The following is a 14460-nucleotide window of genomic DNA, read 5'->3' as shown; positions in this document are numbered from 1 at the left end:
TGCTAATATCCTCCCACTCACTTACAACCAATGGAGGGCCAGCAAAGACAACCTGATCTGGGACATGAACAGAAAATATACCCTTGATTTGTCCTTGTCAAAGTCAAACGATAATGAGGATTGTGCGGTTGACCCGCTGAGATCCATGCTGGGTTTTGCCGTTTCGGGTTTCACTGGAGGGGGGCATCCATGTTGTTTAATAATCAGTGGGATGTTTGGATTATAGATGCAGGTCAGTGCAAGGAGAAGCCAGAGCCATCATCTCTGCATGGAGCACCATCATCAAAACAAGAACCACATGTTCCGAGTTGTGCTTCTCCGCGGAAGACAGCAAAGCCCTCGGCCTGGGAAAGAACGTGGAAGCGCAGTAGATCCAAAGACACATGTGGTTAGCCATAAAACTTCACATGCACTCTTGAGCAACCAACCCCGCCGCCCCCTTCCTCGTCAACTCCAGACTCCCATGGCCTCCAACGACTCTACCCGGCGACTCACACGTCGAGCCGCGAGCAGGGAGACAGAGGAGCCGTGGAAACAATAGGACGCAACATGAGGCAACGATCTGAGCTGAAAACAAAGATGGCAGAGGGAATAGCGGTGACAGTCGACGAGAAGGTGGCTGCAGGCGATCATCGCTACACGGGACGACAACAATGCCCATCCTGAAACTTGACACACAACGTAAACACCAGGAGGAGGACAATGGCGCTCGCTCTGTGTACAAAAAGATGCTTTTCCTCCAGCTGCAGGGGGGGATGTACACAGAATTCCCCTCGGTATCCTCTATCGCCTTTTAGCATCTGATACGGCTTTGCAGCACAGGCGGAAGCTTGGATTTCACAATAAAATACAATGAAATGTGTGAATAGGCTTGGAAATGATGGGAATGGAAATCAGGGTCAAACTGTGGCAAAGCAAAGCTGCTTTAACTGTCATGCAAGTGTAAAAAGAAGTGAACCACAGGCGGGAGGCGGGATTTGAAATCCGGTTACCTGCAAATGGAATAAGAAGGGAACCCCCACCAAACATCAAAACAAGTGACAACGTATCGCTGGGGTCTTACTTCCAGGTTGGAGTCATCTTTTTTAAATCCACGCACGTGTTTTTAAATCCACGCAGCAAAGACAGAACTTGCACAAATGAGGTCTTGGGAGGTCTTGGGAGGTCTTGCACGGCGGCATCCGGGAAAGACGACCATGTTCTGCGATAAGTGTTGTGAAAAAGACGAAGAAGAATCTAAATACGCGCGTGAGGTCTTGCATGAAACCGCAATAAGTCTTGCAACAAAAACACGCGCACACAAAAAGCCAAAGAAAAGGCAAACTTAGTTCATTTTTGAGGCGGGCTGATCTCCTGAGGTCTTGGTGGAAGTCCTGCTAAAAAAAAAAAGTTGCAAAAAAGCCAAAGAAAAAGCAAAAAAACACCTTTTTTCCCCCCGTGATGCTTGTTGAACTGAAGTCCTGCATGATCTCATCCAGGAAGTTGGCCCATTCTATGGAATGAATGTTGCAAAAAAGGCTAAGAAAGCCCAAAGAAAAAGCAAAAGACAGTTTTCTTGACTGACCCGAGGTCTCTTGAGGTCTTGCGTGACGTAACCTTACGCCTTGGGGGGAAAATAAGGCACAGAACGCAGAAGAAAAATGCCTGAAGGTCGTGTTTTTTCACGTGATGTCAAAGAGGAGCGGTTGGAAGGTTGTTTTGGGGTTTTTTTTTAAGCCAAAAGCTTTGATCAAAGTTTCAATTGCTGTTTGACCTAAGAGGTTCCGCTGTACATAATGCAGACTTTGTTCCAGTCCTGCTGGAGCAAACACGGCTTGGTTAAAGCTATGAGGAAATACGTTCCAATCCTCTAATGGTATCTTTTTACGACTTCCCGCAGCTTTAATAGCCATCAAAATGAGGCTTCATCCCAGTCAAAGCTGCAATAATAATCCTGTTCATTGGTGCTTGATGGATGGCCGCTGTCTCTCTGCGGCCGCTCAGCTGTCATCTCCACACATCAGGAAGTAGAGCGCCCTAAGGTCATGTGATTGGTCACATGGTAAAAGGTCCTGGATGGCTACCACAGCAGCAGCAGAGGCAGCAGTGGCGCCTGGCTCGGTTCCAGATGAGGCCCCCCGCCCCGCTTTTTTTTTTTTTTTTTTTTTTCCCCCTGGTAGACCGCAGTCCCACGGTTGTCTGGGATGATGCCTGCGTGTGGAAGACTGCTTCTAAATGAGGGGGCTCGGGACCCGAAGTCGGGGCTGCGGAATGGCTGACAGCGGGCTGTGTTTTCCCATGGCGGGGGCTGCAGTCGCAGCACTTGAAAGAAGCGACACCGTGTCCATTTTGGGAAAGTTTGGGAAAGGGACAATAAGTGACGTCCAAGCCTGGACTTGTCCAATCAGAGAACTCCAAGCCAATTCCTGTTTGGTTTGATCTTCACAGCTGGAGGCTTTCATGTCCACCAGCGGAAGCTGCATAGCCCGGACAGGAACAATAGCATGCAGGGATGCTAAGTCAGCACATAAGGGGGCGGGGCTTCAGTCCGGGCGCCTATTGGATCTATTGGGCTTCCTTTTGAACGGGCTGATGGAGGTAAACCCAGTCAGAGATGACTCACATGACCAGGAAGTACCTTCTCTGGATGACTTCCTCTGCTCAGGCCGCCACCACCAGAGACGGTACGGGGGCGCCGGATGACTGGCAGGCAATGGGATTTTTTTCCCCACGGGGCCCAGAATTCCGGAGCATTCCTGTCATGCAGACTATGCATGACTCACATTTTTGCAGCAGATTCCTAAAAACAGAATTTCAGTTTATTCCATGTGGAAGATCTTTGACTGGTGTTCTTGCAGCCGATGACTAAAAACAGCAGAAAACTCCTGTCGTGCCGGTCTTTGACTGGTGCTTTTGCAGCAGTTCTTTCAAAACTGCAAGGTGCTCCTGTCATGGAAAGGATCTTTGACAAGCCTTTTTGCAGCAGTTGCCTAAAAACAGCAGAAAACGCTCCTGAGATATAGATGATCTTTGACAAGCGTTTTTATAATCTATATAGAATCTATATAATCCGTTTAGAATCTATGTAGAATCTATATAACAGGAGCACTGCTGTTTTTAAAGGCTGATAGTAAAAACGCTTGTCAAAGATCATCTATATCTCAGGAGCGTTCTGCAGTTTTTAAAGTCGGACTGCAAACACATGAATCAAAGATCTGCTATATTATAGAAGATCTTTGGACTCGTGTTTTTGCAGTTGGTCCTTAAACAAAAGCAGCGCATTCCTGTCATATCGGGTATCTTTGACTATTGATTGTGCAGAGGATTCCTAAAAACAGCAGAACATTTCTGTCATATAGAAGCTCTTTGACTCACATTTTGCAGCAGATTCCTAAAAACAGCAGAAAACTCCTGTCACATAGCAGGTCTTTGGACTGGTGTTTTTGCAGAAGATCCTTAAAAACAGCAGAGCACTCCTGACATAAAGCGCATCTTTGAACAGCATTTTTGCGGCAGAGTGCTAAAATCTGCAGAACACTCTCGTGACATATTGATGATCTTTGATGACTGCTTTTGCAACAAGTCCTTAAAATCCAGGAGAGTGCTCCTCCTGTCATATGGAAGATCTTCGACAAGCGTTTTTGCAGAAGATTCCGAAAAACAGCTGAAAACTCCTGTCTTACAGAGATCTTTGACTGGTGTTTTTGCAGTAGGTCCTTAAAAACAGCAGAGTGCTCCTGACATATAGATGATTTTAGACTAGCGGTTTTACAGTAAGTTCCTAAAAACAGCTGAAAACTCTTAGACAAGTCTTTTTGCAGTTGGTCCTTTTTGGACAGATGTGCACTTCTAACTTTGTGGAAGAGTTCATAGTCTTCTACCGTACATTTACTTCTATGGTAAGGAGATACATTTTATCCAAAAGGAGACTGAGGGCACCAAGAAAACGGAGCGTTGCAGCGAAGCGCAGACTGTGGCGTATGACGACTCAGCGAGAAAGTGAGCTTAAGTGTTTATTTTGGAAATTTCAAACTCAAGATGAATTTTCCTGACCAATGAGGGAGCAGCAGTGGTTTAGGTCACCTATACGGTACACCGACTAGTACTAGAAATAGTACTGTACATCATAGGTAGTGGAAAAAGGGCATTTAATGTCCTAACAATAATCACAAGACTATTCTCTCAAGCCCTTCAAATACCCTCTAAATCCTAACCTAACTTCTCGCCGTTCATCCAACTGTGCCGTCTTCAAAAAAGGACCGGCCAAACTAAAATAGGCAAGGACACAAAGGAGGAGTTCACAAGGTCCTCCTGGCTGACGGAGGGCTTGTGAAGAGTCCCAAAAAGGGTGGCCTTCAAGCGTATATGCACTGACCTTTGCTGATGAAAGGAGATGCCCCAAATGCTATTTTAACAATATCATGATGCCCTTTCAATATGAAAGCCCACGTAAAGCGACGCTCTTAGCCTCGGCGGCTTAAAAAGGACAAGGGAGGCGGGCACATGCGTGGACATCATGAGAGGTGTTACATACGATCATGGCATCACATCGCCGTGATGTTTAAGAACCCCCATTTTCAAAAAGGTGACGTTATTTTTTAACAGGAAGTTTCACAATAGCCAAATCTAGCCTTGATGCTGGAATTTAGACAGTTTTGGTTTAGCTAGTTTGTGTGTCTGTAGCTTTAATGCGAATGAGCTGCGTCTGTCGCCGACAAGAGTGTCTCCCAGTTAGCTAGCTACAGTGCTAACATTACCGCCGCAGTTTATCATCATCATCATCAATGTACACATCTGTAGCTAACTTGATGGCAGAGCTCCTGGCTTTTAAGATGTGTAGTGAAGCCTGTTTGTAAAGCTGAGCACTGGGGCGGCAAATGCACAGAGAGGGTTCATCTAACTTGGGGTGGGTCAGAGGCGGTGTCACGCCCATGCGGAGAGAGGTTTTTCCTTTCATGATGTCATGAAAAGTCGCAAAAGTGTCTTCAGCGTCTCGTCACTCAATATTGGAGGAAGATGGTTTCTCACCTTTGAATGGATGCTGCTCATAAACAGGTCCTAAGGACACACATTACCGTTAGAACATCATGGAAAAGTCCATTTTGCATGATAGGGCCACATTAGCGCTATTTAGCCTTGGACTCCCACGCCGCACGTCTCTATATTTGTATAGATGCGGATGCAGTGGGCGTACGTTTGAGTCCAGGCCTAAAAATAAGCGGGAAAAATTCCCTATTTACGTGTTTGCTACAGACGACATCACAGTGCTGTTTTAAGATGGGCTATTTCTGAAATTAAAATTACATATTTGCAAGCCGCTGTAATTACATGGCTGGTGCCGAATGGATGTGGGGCGGCGAGGCCGAGACAGGAAGTTGGTATTAACCTAGTAACGCGTTTGTTTTGTTTACCGACGTTGTGACGTCACATCACAAAACCACGAGTCGTCACGTCAGAGCCTAGAAAGATTCAATTACAAGCACGGCAGGAGGCCAAACGGCTTGGCATGTAAATAGCATGTTTAGCCTAAAAGTCTCATTATCACACACTTAAGATGCACGCTTTGACGTACACTTGGCTCCGGTGGCCAAATTAAAGCTACATGCTTTAATTTCCAACAGGGAGTAAATTAAGAGCTGATAATGGATGCAAATCTGGCGGAGATTTCTCTACGGATCGCCACAGCAGGGTGGAAGTGGATTGAAGTTACTGCAACACACACACACTGACAATTAAAAAAGGGAAAAATCCATACATTGCAAAGAAAACCATAGGAAGCCATATGCTCATTTGAAAAATAGAACATTTTAATAAAGGCTACATCTCTTCATAATTACAATAATTAAAAGTACCGAGGCCGAGCTCTATAGAACGCATCATTTACAGTTTAAGTGGAGCCAAAGGAAGCCATGAAAAATATTAGAAAGGATGATGAAACAAGATACTAATCATAAAAATGGCATAAAAATATCTTTTTTGGGGGCCCCTTGTGAAAACCAAGGGAGTAAGAGGACCCCTTAAAACGGGGTCAAACATGGCAAGAATCCATGTAGGCACAGCTGCTGTACTCGATGTGACACGTACATCGTCATCACTTGCAACACACAAACCAACTCAGTCACACATACATAATAAGCACGTGGGGGGGGATATTATAGAGCTTCTGTTGGGATGTAAACACATTATTATATATATCTATATATAGGTTTTTTTGAGGGGGGGAGGAGGGAAAGGGGCTTGATGGCCTCTTGTGCGAAGGCTATTTGTGCAACGCCGGCGCCACTCAAACAAAAGGCACTAAGACGAGACAGATCAAGGCGAGCTGGGCACAATTAAATAATACAGTTGTCAATATATGCTCCACTCTTAGCGGGGGGGGGGGGGCAAATGGGGCACAAATAGCACTGCAGTAGTTTATATATTATTCAACATGGAACCTGCATGTCCCACAAAAAAATCCCCCCGGAAACGTGTTCTTTTTTTTGTGTGTTTTTTTGAAAAAGAGGTGTAAGCGGGGATCAAAAGAATGTGGAGTAGTTTAGTTCATCGCCGAGCAGCATGTCCATGGAGTGTCAGGTTGAGGCTGGTAGGGGTGGGGGTCATCTTCAATAAATAAGCAATAGAGATCTTTACACGACAATACAATGGGATGCAATGTACACCTGCAGAGGGCTTTGCTGACAAGTGGTCGTTCACCTTCAGAGTCTACACATTTTTATAGAGTCCACACTCTTAAGCCACACAGTCCGTTTGGAGGACGCCTCACTCCATCCGCTCCACCTTGCCCAGGATCTTGCCCTCGTAGGTGGGCAGCAAGGAGCAGTCGTCCGACACTTCCTCGAACACTGCGCCACACTCAAACTCGTCGCTGGCCTTCTTGAAATAGTACCTGCAACACAGGAGACATGGACTTAGTTCATCTTGGGAGGCCTCATTTCCACCTTGTAGTTTCCAATACAGCACGTCAGAGCTCCGTCCTAGGCCCCCTTCAGGGTACCTGGAGAAATTCCCACTCAAGCCAAAACCTGAACGTGGATATCCTGACTATGAGGGAGACATGCTTACTACTACACTGTCCTCTACAACCACTGATTAATCTCAATGGGTGTTCCCCAGAGCTCTGTCCTAGGCCCCCTTTCTCTCCATGCATGTTTGGAGTGTGGGAAGCTGAAACACGGGGACAACGTGCAAACTTTGGTCTCCCGACTCCGAGGCAGACGTGCTAGCCACTTCTTTCTACTGGTGTTCCCCAGAGCTCTCTTCTGAGGCCCCCTTCTTTTCACGAAAATCCATACGCACAAAGAATACGCTAAATTAGGCAAATGAGGCAGGAGTGCTCACCACTCTTGCCCCATGCTGCAGAAGGCATACACATAAGAGTGCTGGATACGACGGGTGGCCGATAAACTTAACAAAGTGGGGGGGTGGGGGGTGTTAATAACATCATGTGAGCAGTTAATGATGCAACCCGCCACCATCCTCATTTTTTGAGGAAGAGAAACCAGCAGGGTAGGGTTAGTAGTAAAGATTGGGGTGGGGGGTGGGGGGGTATCTCTCTCATTAACTATGTCATGGAAAAATGCCTTGATTTGCTCCATGTGCATCTTGTTTGTTTTTAATGAGAACAGGCAATTCTTATAAAAGGATAGTCTTGAGAAAAGGCATTCAGGGGAAAGTCGGGGTGTTCTGCGGGTGGGTGGGGGCTTCAATGTGCACGCGGGTGGCCATTAATGAAAAGCAGCCACATACAGGAAGAGTTCTCATGCAAGTGAAATAAGACAAATGGTCATCAAGATCATCATGGAGCTTCACCCCTATTTGCAGGGGAACGACGACATGAGAAATCATCAAAAGAGCCATCATGATCCTCAGCCTGAGAGCCGGAATTTCCACTGGAACATGTTTTATGTGGCTAAATCGGCCCCCAACCCACCCACCCCCATTTTCCTCGTACTGACATCTGGCACCAATATTGTCTGGCAGGGCCTAGCATTACTGTTCTTTGTTGAACCGCTGCCATGCTGAAGAAATGACCCAACTCCACACATTCTCTGGCTGCTATTAAAACAGCCACGCTGCTCTCCTTTTGCCCCCAAAAATGTGGATGGTATGACACGGGGACAGGAGACAGCGGGCCAGGGAGTGAGAGGAAGTAGGAGGAAGGAGTACACGTACAGATGCTCATCACAACTGTTGATCCAAGAGCCTATCTCTTGAAATCAACATGCGATTATAAAGCTCATAAAGAAGGAAGGCTTGATGTTGCCTAATTAATGCCACAGCTTCTCTCTGCAAACAACTAACGCAAGTGCTGCCTTTCAACAAAATAACCTTCAAATGATTACAACATGTGTAAACATTGTGCATGTACAATGTGAGCACATATGTACACACATCACAGCAGAAGGAGGAGAAGGAGGAGGAGTAGGAGGGGTGTGTATGTGTGTGTGTATGTGGGGGGTGTGGGGGTGGGGGGTGCCTGATAGCATCAGTGAGGCATTTGCATGCTGGCCATTTGTGTGAGTCTTTGTTGGTTCAAATGAAAGCAGCCGGGGCTTCAAAGCCGCGTATTAAGTGTGCCTTAGCATGGAAATCAATACCAGATGGGACCCAAAATCGCTGCAGTTCAAACTCTCCCACTAACCCCCACCCCTTCCAAACACCATACGCCCTCCCCTTCTCATTTCGCCTCCTGAAACACACACACACACACACATGCAGACCAGACACGGGTCTCAGTCTGAACCCAACTGATAACACGACTTCCCTGACCAACCATTAAACAACAATAATGTGATATCATTGCTCTCTAGGTGCTGATCCCACTGTTGAACAATAAAACAATAGATCGGCACCGTATCATTGTGCAGCCGCAAAGATACTCACCTCATGCGTAAATCTCAATGTCATTATCATTCATTATTCATAAGGAAATGAGACAAACATGAGACACGCGCTAACCAACAGCAACAACGTTGGACTGGGGTCTCTTGTATTTCACAGTATGTCATCCGTGAGGAGACGTGTGTGTGGAGTGTAATACTGACGCGTCCACAGCTTAGGCAACATTATTTCCAGCAGTGTTTCCTCAAACGTTACAATGACGTGACTAAATGTGATGATGTCACGCAATACACACCTGTAGTTGCCCCTCTTGCGCAGCTGCTCCTTGAAGTGCCCCAGGGTGAGGCTGTGGCTCTTCATGGTCCTCCTGTAGGGGATCTCTTCCCCACAAAAGAAGTAAGTGACCACCGTCTCCCCGTTGCAGAGCCCATGGCTTGCGAGAGTCTTTCGACACTCCGTTGTACTGCGAGAGAGAATGAGCGATATAAGAGGAGGATATAGCGATACATGTGATGATGATAAAAGGTTGAAGAAACTCCTGTGGTGGCGTTACGACTAAAGATGCATTTTAAAAGCTCCGTCGGATGAAAAACGACCCAACTGGCTGTAACTGTGACCCAGTGGCGTGGCCCAAAAACGTGCATTTGTGTGTGCATGAAGAAAGGGGAGGGGTGTAGAGTGTTATCTATTCCCCTTCAGCTCGGTCCAAGGCTTTGTAGGCCCACTTCAGAGGAGCTGTCTCTTTGCTAAGCTCTGCTCGGCCCGGCCAACTGGCAGCTCACTGAAGGACGGCCAGTAAAAAATGAAACATATAAATGAAAAAGCACGTCTCGGTCAGGTGGTGCATCAACTACTACATGCAGGATGCGCAAGATGCAAAAAGCTCAAAACAAGCTTCCCTTGTGAGTGAGTGCATGTAGGTATGGAGGCTAGTGGGGGTCATGGCGGAGAGGAGGAAGAATGAGGCTAACATACTCGTCTGATTGGAGGCAGAGGCTGCTGCTGCTGGTGGTGGTTGTTGTAGTGGGGTTCGGATTGGCATGAGACATGGGGATGGACCCCGCACTCTGCACAGGCACAAGGTGGCTCTTGTCCCGCTGGAGACTGGACAGTGAATGCCTACAGGAAGCAAGGAGCAACTTTAGCAAACACCGTCATCAGTAATACGAAGAGAGATGAAAGACGTTAGAAATGTTGTACTGTACCTCTGCTTGGTGGTCTTAACAGAGACCTCCTCCAGTCGGCGGCAGGCCTCCTCCAGCTGGGCCAGGGTGTTAGGAGGGGGCAGTGGTGGCATGGCGGGGTCTTGGATGAAGGGCTGGGACGGCTGGTGGCCTCGCAGGTGAGCGCAGTTTCCGCCTCCACCCCACGTGTGGGTCTGGGTCGAGGAACCACCGAAAGATTTCTTTGTGCTTTGGGTGCTGCTGGGAGAAATTGATGACAAATTAGCGTCACACAATGCAAAACCATCCCACCACACAAAGCTGAGAGCTGGTTCATTCATTACAGCATCTAAGACAACGGTCAGAAACATTTTATCCAAAAGGAGACTGAGGGCAGCAAGAAAAGGCACAACTGCAGCAAAGTGGAGACTATAGAGCAATATCATAAATTCTCCTGGAATCAGCCAAGCTCACCTCGACTTGTGCCTTCCCTGACGTTTGCTTTCAAGGATCCACTGCAGGACATTCTGAGTGGGGTCTGTGGTGTCACTGGGCAGCTGGAGGGCCTCGCAGTCCTCGGTGCACCGCTCTGCCACCCCCTCCTCAGCCGCAGAGCGACACACTCGTCTGGACAGAGAGTTGGAACGCCTATGAGAAAGCAAATAGGTTTATGCCAAGAATAAAACAGAAACAAGCTTGAGCAGTTTTTGGGGAACTCACCCTATGCTGGTGTCCGCAGAGATGGCACCGCACATCTCTCGGCCCAGGCTGCGGCTGCGCTGGTAAGGCTGGCAGGGCGGGCACTCACTGCTGCTGGAGCACAGAGCGCGCACCCTGAGAGCGGCCTCCCTCTCAAACTGCTCCTTTGTCTTGGGTCCGGCATGATGGTGGATGTAGTGGTGGTGGATGTGCTTTGTGGTGCTCTGCCTGCTCACCAGGGTGCCGCCGGGGCCCAGGGTGAGCTTGAAGGACCCCTGTTCAGGACTGGAAAGGGAAGCCTTGAGTCCAAACCCTCCTCGGGAAAAGGGTCGGTGTTCTGGCGAGCTGGAGCGGGGCGAGTGCCAGATGACAGTGGGGGACTGGCAGCCGGGCGTCTTCAAGACACGGGAAAGGTGCTCGTCCAGGATGGCCTGGGGGTCTTCCTCGGAGGAGCCGGGAATGAGGGCGAGTGGATGAGGAGAGATCTGCTGAGCACTTCCTGCTATCTCTGTGTCCTCTCTTTCCTCCTCCTGGAGACAAACAGAACATCCTCAGTGGAAGAAGAAGAAACACTGAGGGGTACTTTACTCCACTGAGAAGCACACAAACCTCCTGAATCTGCTGCAGCCTCACCTCCAGAGAGCTGAGGGTGTCCTGTTCCCTCTTCAGGCTCTCCAGGCGTGAGATGAGCTGGGCTGCAAACTTGGCCGGCTCCACTGGGACCCCCTCCTTGGGAGGACAACGGGTGCGCTGTGAGGAGAAGCAAAATATGTCAGCTGTGCCTACATCATGGAAGGCGATGCAGGGCAGTCTTACAAAGGCGTGGCAGACCCCATTGCGAGGTCACACTGGGCATGCTGCCTCACTCATCCTTAGCGGGCCCCTTTTAAGTTGACTCACTTCAAAGTGTTGCCCATCAAATATCAAAAACGCAGTGGGAGGGAGAATGGGGTGATACTGGTGTGTGTGTGTGTGTGTTGGGGGTAGATAGATGGGAAGCAGTCACTTTACATCTAGGACTAAAAGGCACATATCGACAGGGGGTAGAAGAGAACTCCAGGGAGGAAGGATGGGGGATTAAAAAAAAAAAAAAGATGCAAAGATGAGCGCAGGAGGGCAGAGAAAAGGAGAGTGAAGAGAGCAAAGGAGGCACATAAAGGTGCCACAAAAAAGGCTGCAAGATCAGAAAGGTTGAGATAATTTATCCCCCCGCCCCTCCTCTGTCACACACTGGGCACCTTTGAGCTACAAAAGTGACAGAGAATACATATATGTGTGTGTGTGTGTGTTCATATTAAATTATTTGCATTTTTTGCGGCAAGGCTTTCTTGATTTTTCCTTTTTTTTGTTTTCTCCCGTCCCTTTGTAGTAGAGATGAAGGGGATGAGAGAAAAAAGTGAGAAAAAGAAGCGTTCCGATGGAGCCCGAGGCGGCATGCGGCACCGAGGGAGCGGCAGCCATCGCCAAAAATCAGACGGGAAACAAAAACAAGGCTAAAAAGTGAAAATAAAAGCAACGCGGGACAGCCACAGAGAGGAGGAGGAGTTGCCAGATCCAATCTGCGGATCTATTCCGCCTCCAAAAAATGCCACATGTCAAAAATGGTGACGAAACGGGAGGTTACATGAAGTTTATTTTTACAAGATACTTGTTTTAACACTTATTCCAACTCCGAGCTGAAGTTAGCTCCTATTAAGAGCCTTAAGCTACCAACTCCCCTTTGACCCACTGAAAGCTCACATGACATGCTCAAACTCTTCCCTTAGATCCCTCACCTCCAGGGGGAGGGTGGGGAGGGTGGGGGCTGCGGTGGAGTAAAAGGGGGCCAAGCTCTGTTGGAAGTTGTCACTTTTCCTGCGCGCGTGCTCCATTCATCCTCGGATCAAAGCGGCGCGTGTGCGTGCATGCATGCGTGTGTGCGTGCGTGCATGTGTGTGCGGGAGTGAACGTGCCTGACTATCTTTGTGTTTTTGTTGGGCTCGTTTCAGAGCCCTCGGGATAAAGCAGCAGAAGATCTTCCCTCATCTCTACCTCGCTCTGTTCTCCACATTTGCATCATTGGTTGGGGAAGAAGAACCCTGGTGCGTTGTGAGCACTGTGGCGATAAACAGCTTAGAGATCTCCTGCTCTCCCGCAGACTTCAAGGAACCCTAATGGGGGGTGTAGGTGACACCAACGATTGCGAAAGGGCTTGTGTTTGCATGTGCGCGCGCGTGTGTGTGTGTGAGTGGGAGGCAAGGTCTTTTGACGTTTCTCCTCAGATCTTTTCTGGTGTTGTTGAATTGCCGTGCAACTATTCATAGAACCAAGAGGAACAGAGAGTGGTATAGAAGCTAGCTTGCTAGCGAGATAGCTACCAGGTTGAAAAGGACTTGGTGTGTGTGTGTGTTTGTGTGTTAATGTACTTACAGGGAAAGCAGGCAGAGACACTTGGCTGTTCATCCTCACGTTACGCTGCATCTCCCTGTGAAGCTGCTTCTTGGAGCTCAGTTTGTAAGGAGGGATACCATCGCTAAAAAAACAAGGACCAAGATATAATTAAGAGATGCCCAACAGCCAACATGGAAAATGGCAATTAGCAGACAACATTGAGACAGTTTTCCATTTAGGTACCTGCACACTAAGGGGAGGGGGGAAAAAAAAGGTGTTTACTGAAGTGTAAGCCAATGCCACCACTTGTTTCCACTCCAGTCGTTTTAACGGTGCTAGCTGCATTATCTATGTAAGCAGCGTGACATCATAGCCATGTCAATCCCCAATAAAGACAAAAACACTCGGGCGCACGTGCGTGTGCATGCAATCGTTCCAAAGCAGGGGAAGGGCACTGAACTTGAGAAGGCATCGCATCACAGCGTCCACACAAGCCGAACGTGCCGGACATTAAGTGTGAAGAGGGCCCTAGCACGCTACAATTAGCCTCGTGTGCTAACGCCTAAAAGAACATGATGCAACACGACTCTCCTCGTTATGCTTATTATTGAAGAGTGTGTTGCTAACCTAGTTTTCAAGCTATCACAGGCACTGATGGGCTGAATGAAAGTCATCAAACAGGCGTGCTCAAACTTCAAACCCGAGCACTTGACAGAGCGAAACAGTGTCTTTTCTCCATGCTAAGCCGCCGTTTCCTGGTGACCGAGCCTTAACTGAGGAGCACTTTTCTACTTTTGCTTTGAAATGCCACAGTCATGCGCATAAGCACGGCCCCCCTGCACCACCGCCGCCGCCGCCTCCACCCGCCCCAATCTTCATTTGGCAAGCGCTGCCTCTGATCTCCGCACATCAAAAGGCTGGTTTGTAAGATAAGGTAATGTTTGAAGTCTGCGCAGCTGCATTCCCCAGCGTCCAAGCAAATCCATAAATAAGATATAAGCAAAAAAAATTCCCCCTCCGCCGCTCTCGTTCTCTTCCCACCCAACTGCGTCCTCTCCTACTGTTTCCCCCCTCCCCGTACTGCTTCTATTTCTTTATCAGAGCATGGGATTCTAACATTTGCGGGCCCATTTAAGCGACGAGCGTGGATGTTATGAGGTGAGGCGAGGGAGGCGTGTCACAGCACTGAGCAAAGTGCGGACAAATACAAGCAGGAACTCATGGAGGAGATTCTTGCTACAAATTGTATAACAATCATAGTTCATAACTATGTTTTTGCCCAATAGCACCTGATTGGAGTTCATCACTATGTCTTTGTCCAAAAGCACCTGATTGGAGCGCTCCTGTACTTGAGCAATGACCAAGCCGTGACCCCCGTGGCGCCTTGTCACTTTACTGACACGTC

At 48.2% G+C, this 14460-nt stretch overlaps 1 protein-coding gene across 3 annotated transcripts in view; it reads right to left on the bottom strand.

Annotated features, from left to right (window-relative positions):
• Nucleotides 1-5765: 5765 nt before the first annotated feature.
• Nucleotides 5766-14460, bottom strand: part of LOC129171096 (axin-2-like) — a 159096-nt gene continuing 150401 nt past the window's right edge. Inside the window, exons 4-11 of one of the 3 annotated variants that reach the window (XM_054759449.1) lie at nucleotides 13095-13197; nucleotides 11295-11435; nucleotides 10707-11215; nucleotides 10461-10634; nucleotides 10029-10247; nucleotides 9799-9942; nucleotides 9119-9286; nucleotides 5766-6868 (exon numbers count right to left, since the gene is read on the bottom strand). In XM_054759449.1, the coding sequence (XP_054615424.1) occupies nucleotides 6742-6868; nucleotides 9119-9286; nucleotides 9799-9942; nucleotides 10029-10247; nucleotides 10461-10634; nucleotides 10707-11215; nucleotides 11295-11435; nucleotides 13095-13197 (1585 nt within the window). In that variant the 3' untranslated portion in view covers nucleotides 5766-6741. The remainder of the gene's footprint in view (nucleotides 6869-9118; nucleotides 9287-9798; nucleotides 9943-10028; nucleotides 10248-10460; nucleotides 10635-10706; nucleotides 11216-11294; nucleotides 11436-13094; nucleotides 13198-14460) is intronic. The other 2 variants (XM_054759450.1, XM_054759451.1) reach the window with 2 other exon arrangements.

Source organism: Dunckerocampus dactyliophorus, chromosome 18 (genome assembly GCF_027744805.1).
Source record: "Dunckerocampus dactyliophorus isolate RoL2022-P2 chromosome 18, RoL_Ddac_1.1, whole genome shotgun sequence".
Taxonomy (NCBI): domain Eukaryota; kingdom Metazoa; phylum Chordata; class Actinopteri; order Syngnathiformes; family Syngnathidae; genus Dunckerocampus; species Dunckerocampus dactyliophorus.
The sequence above is the reverse complement of the archived record's forward strand: the minus strand, read 5'-3'. Positions and strand labels throughout refer to the sequence as shown.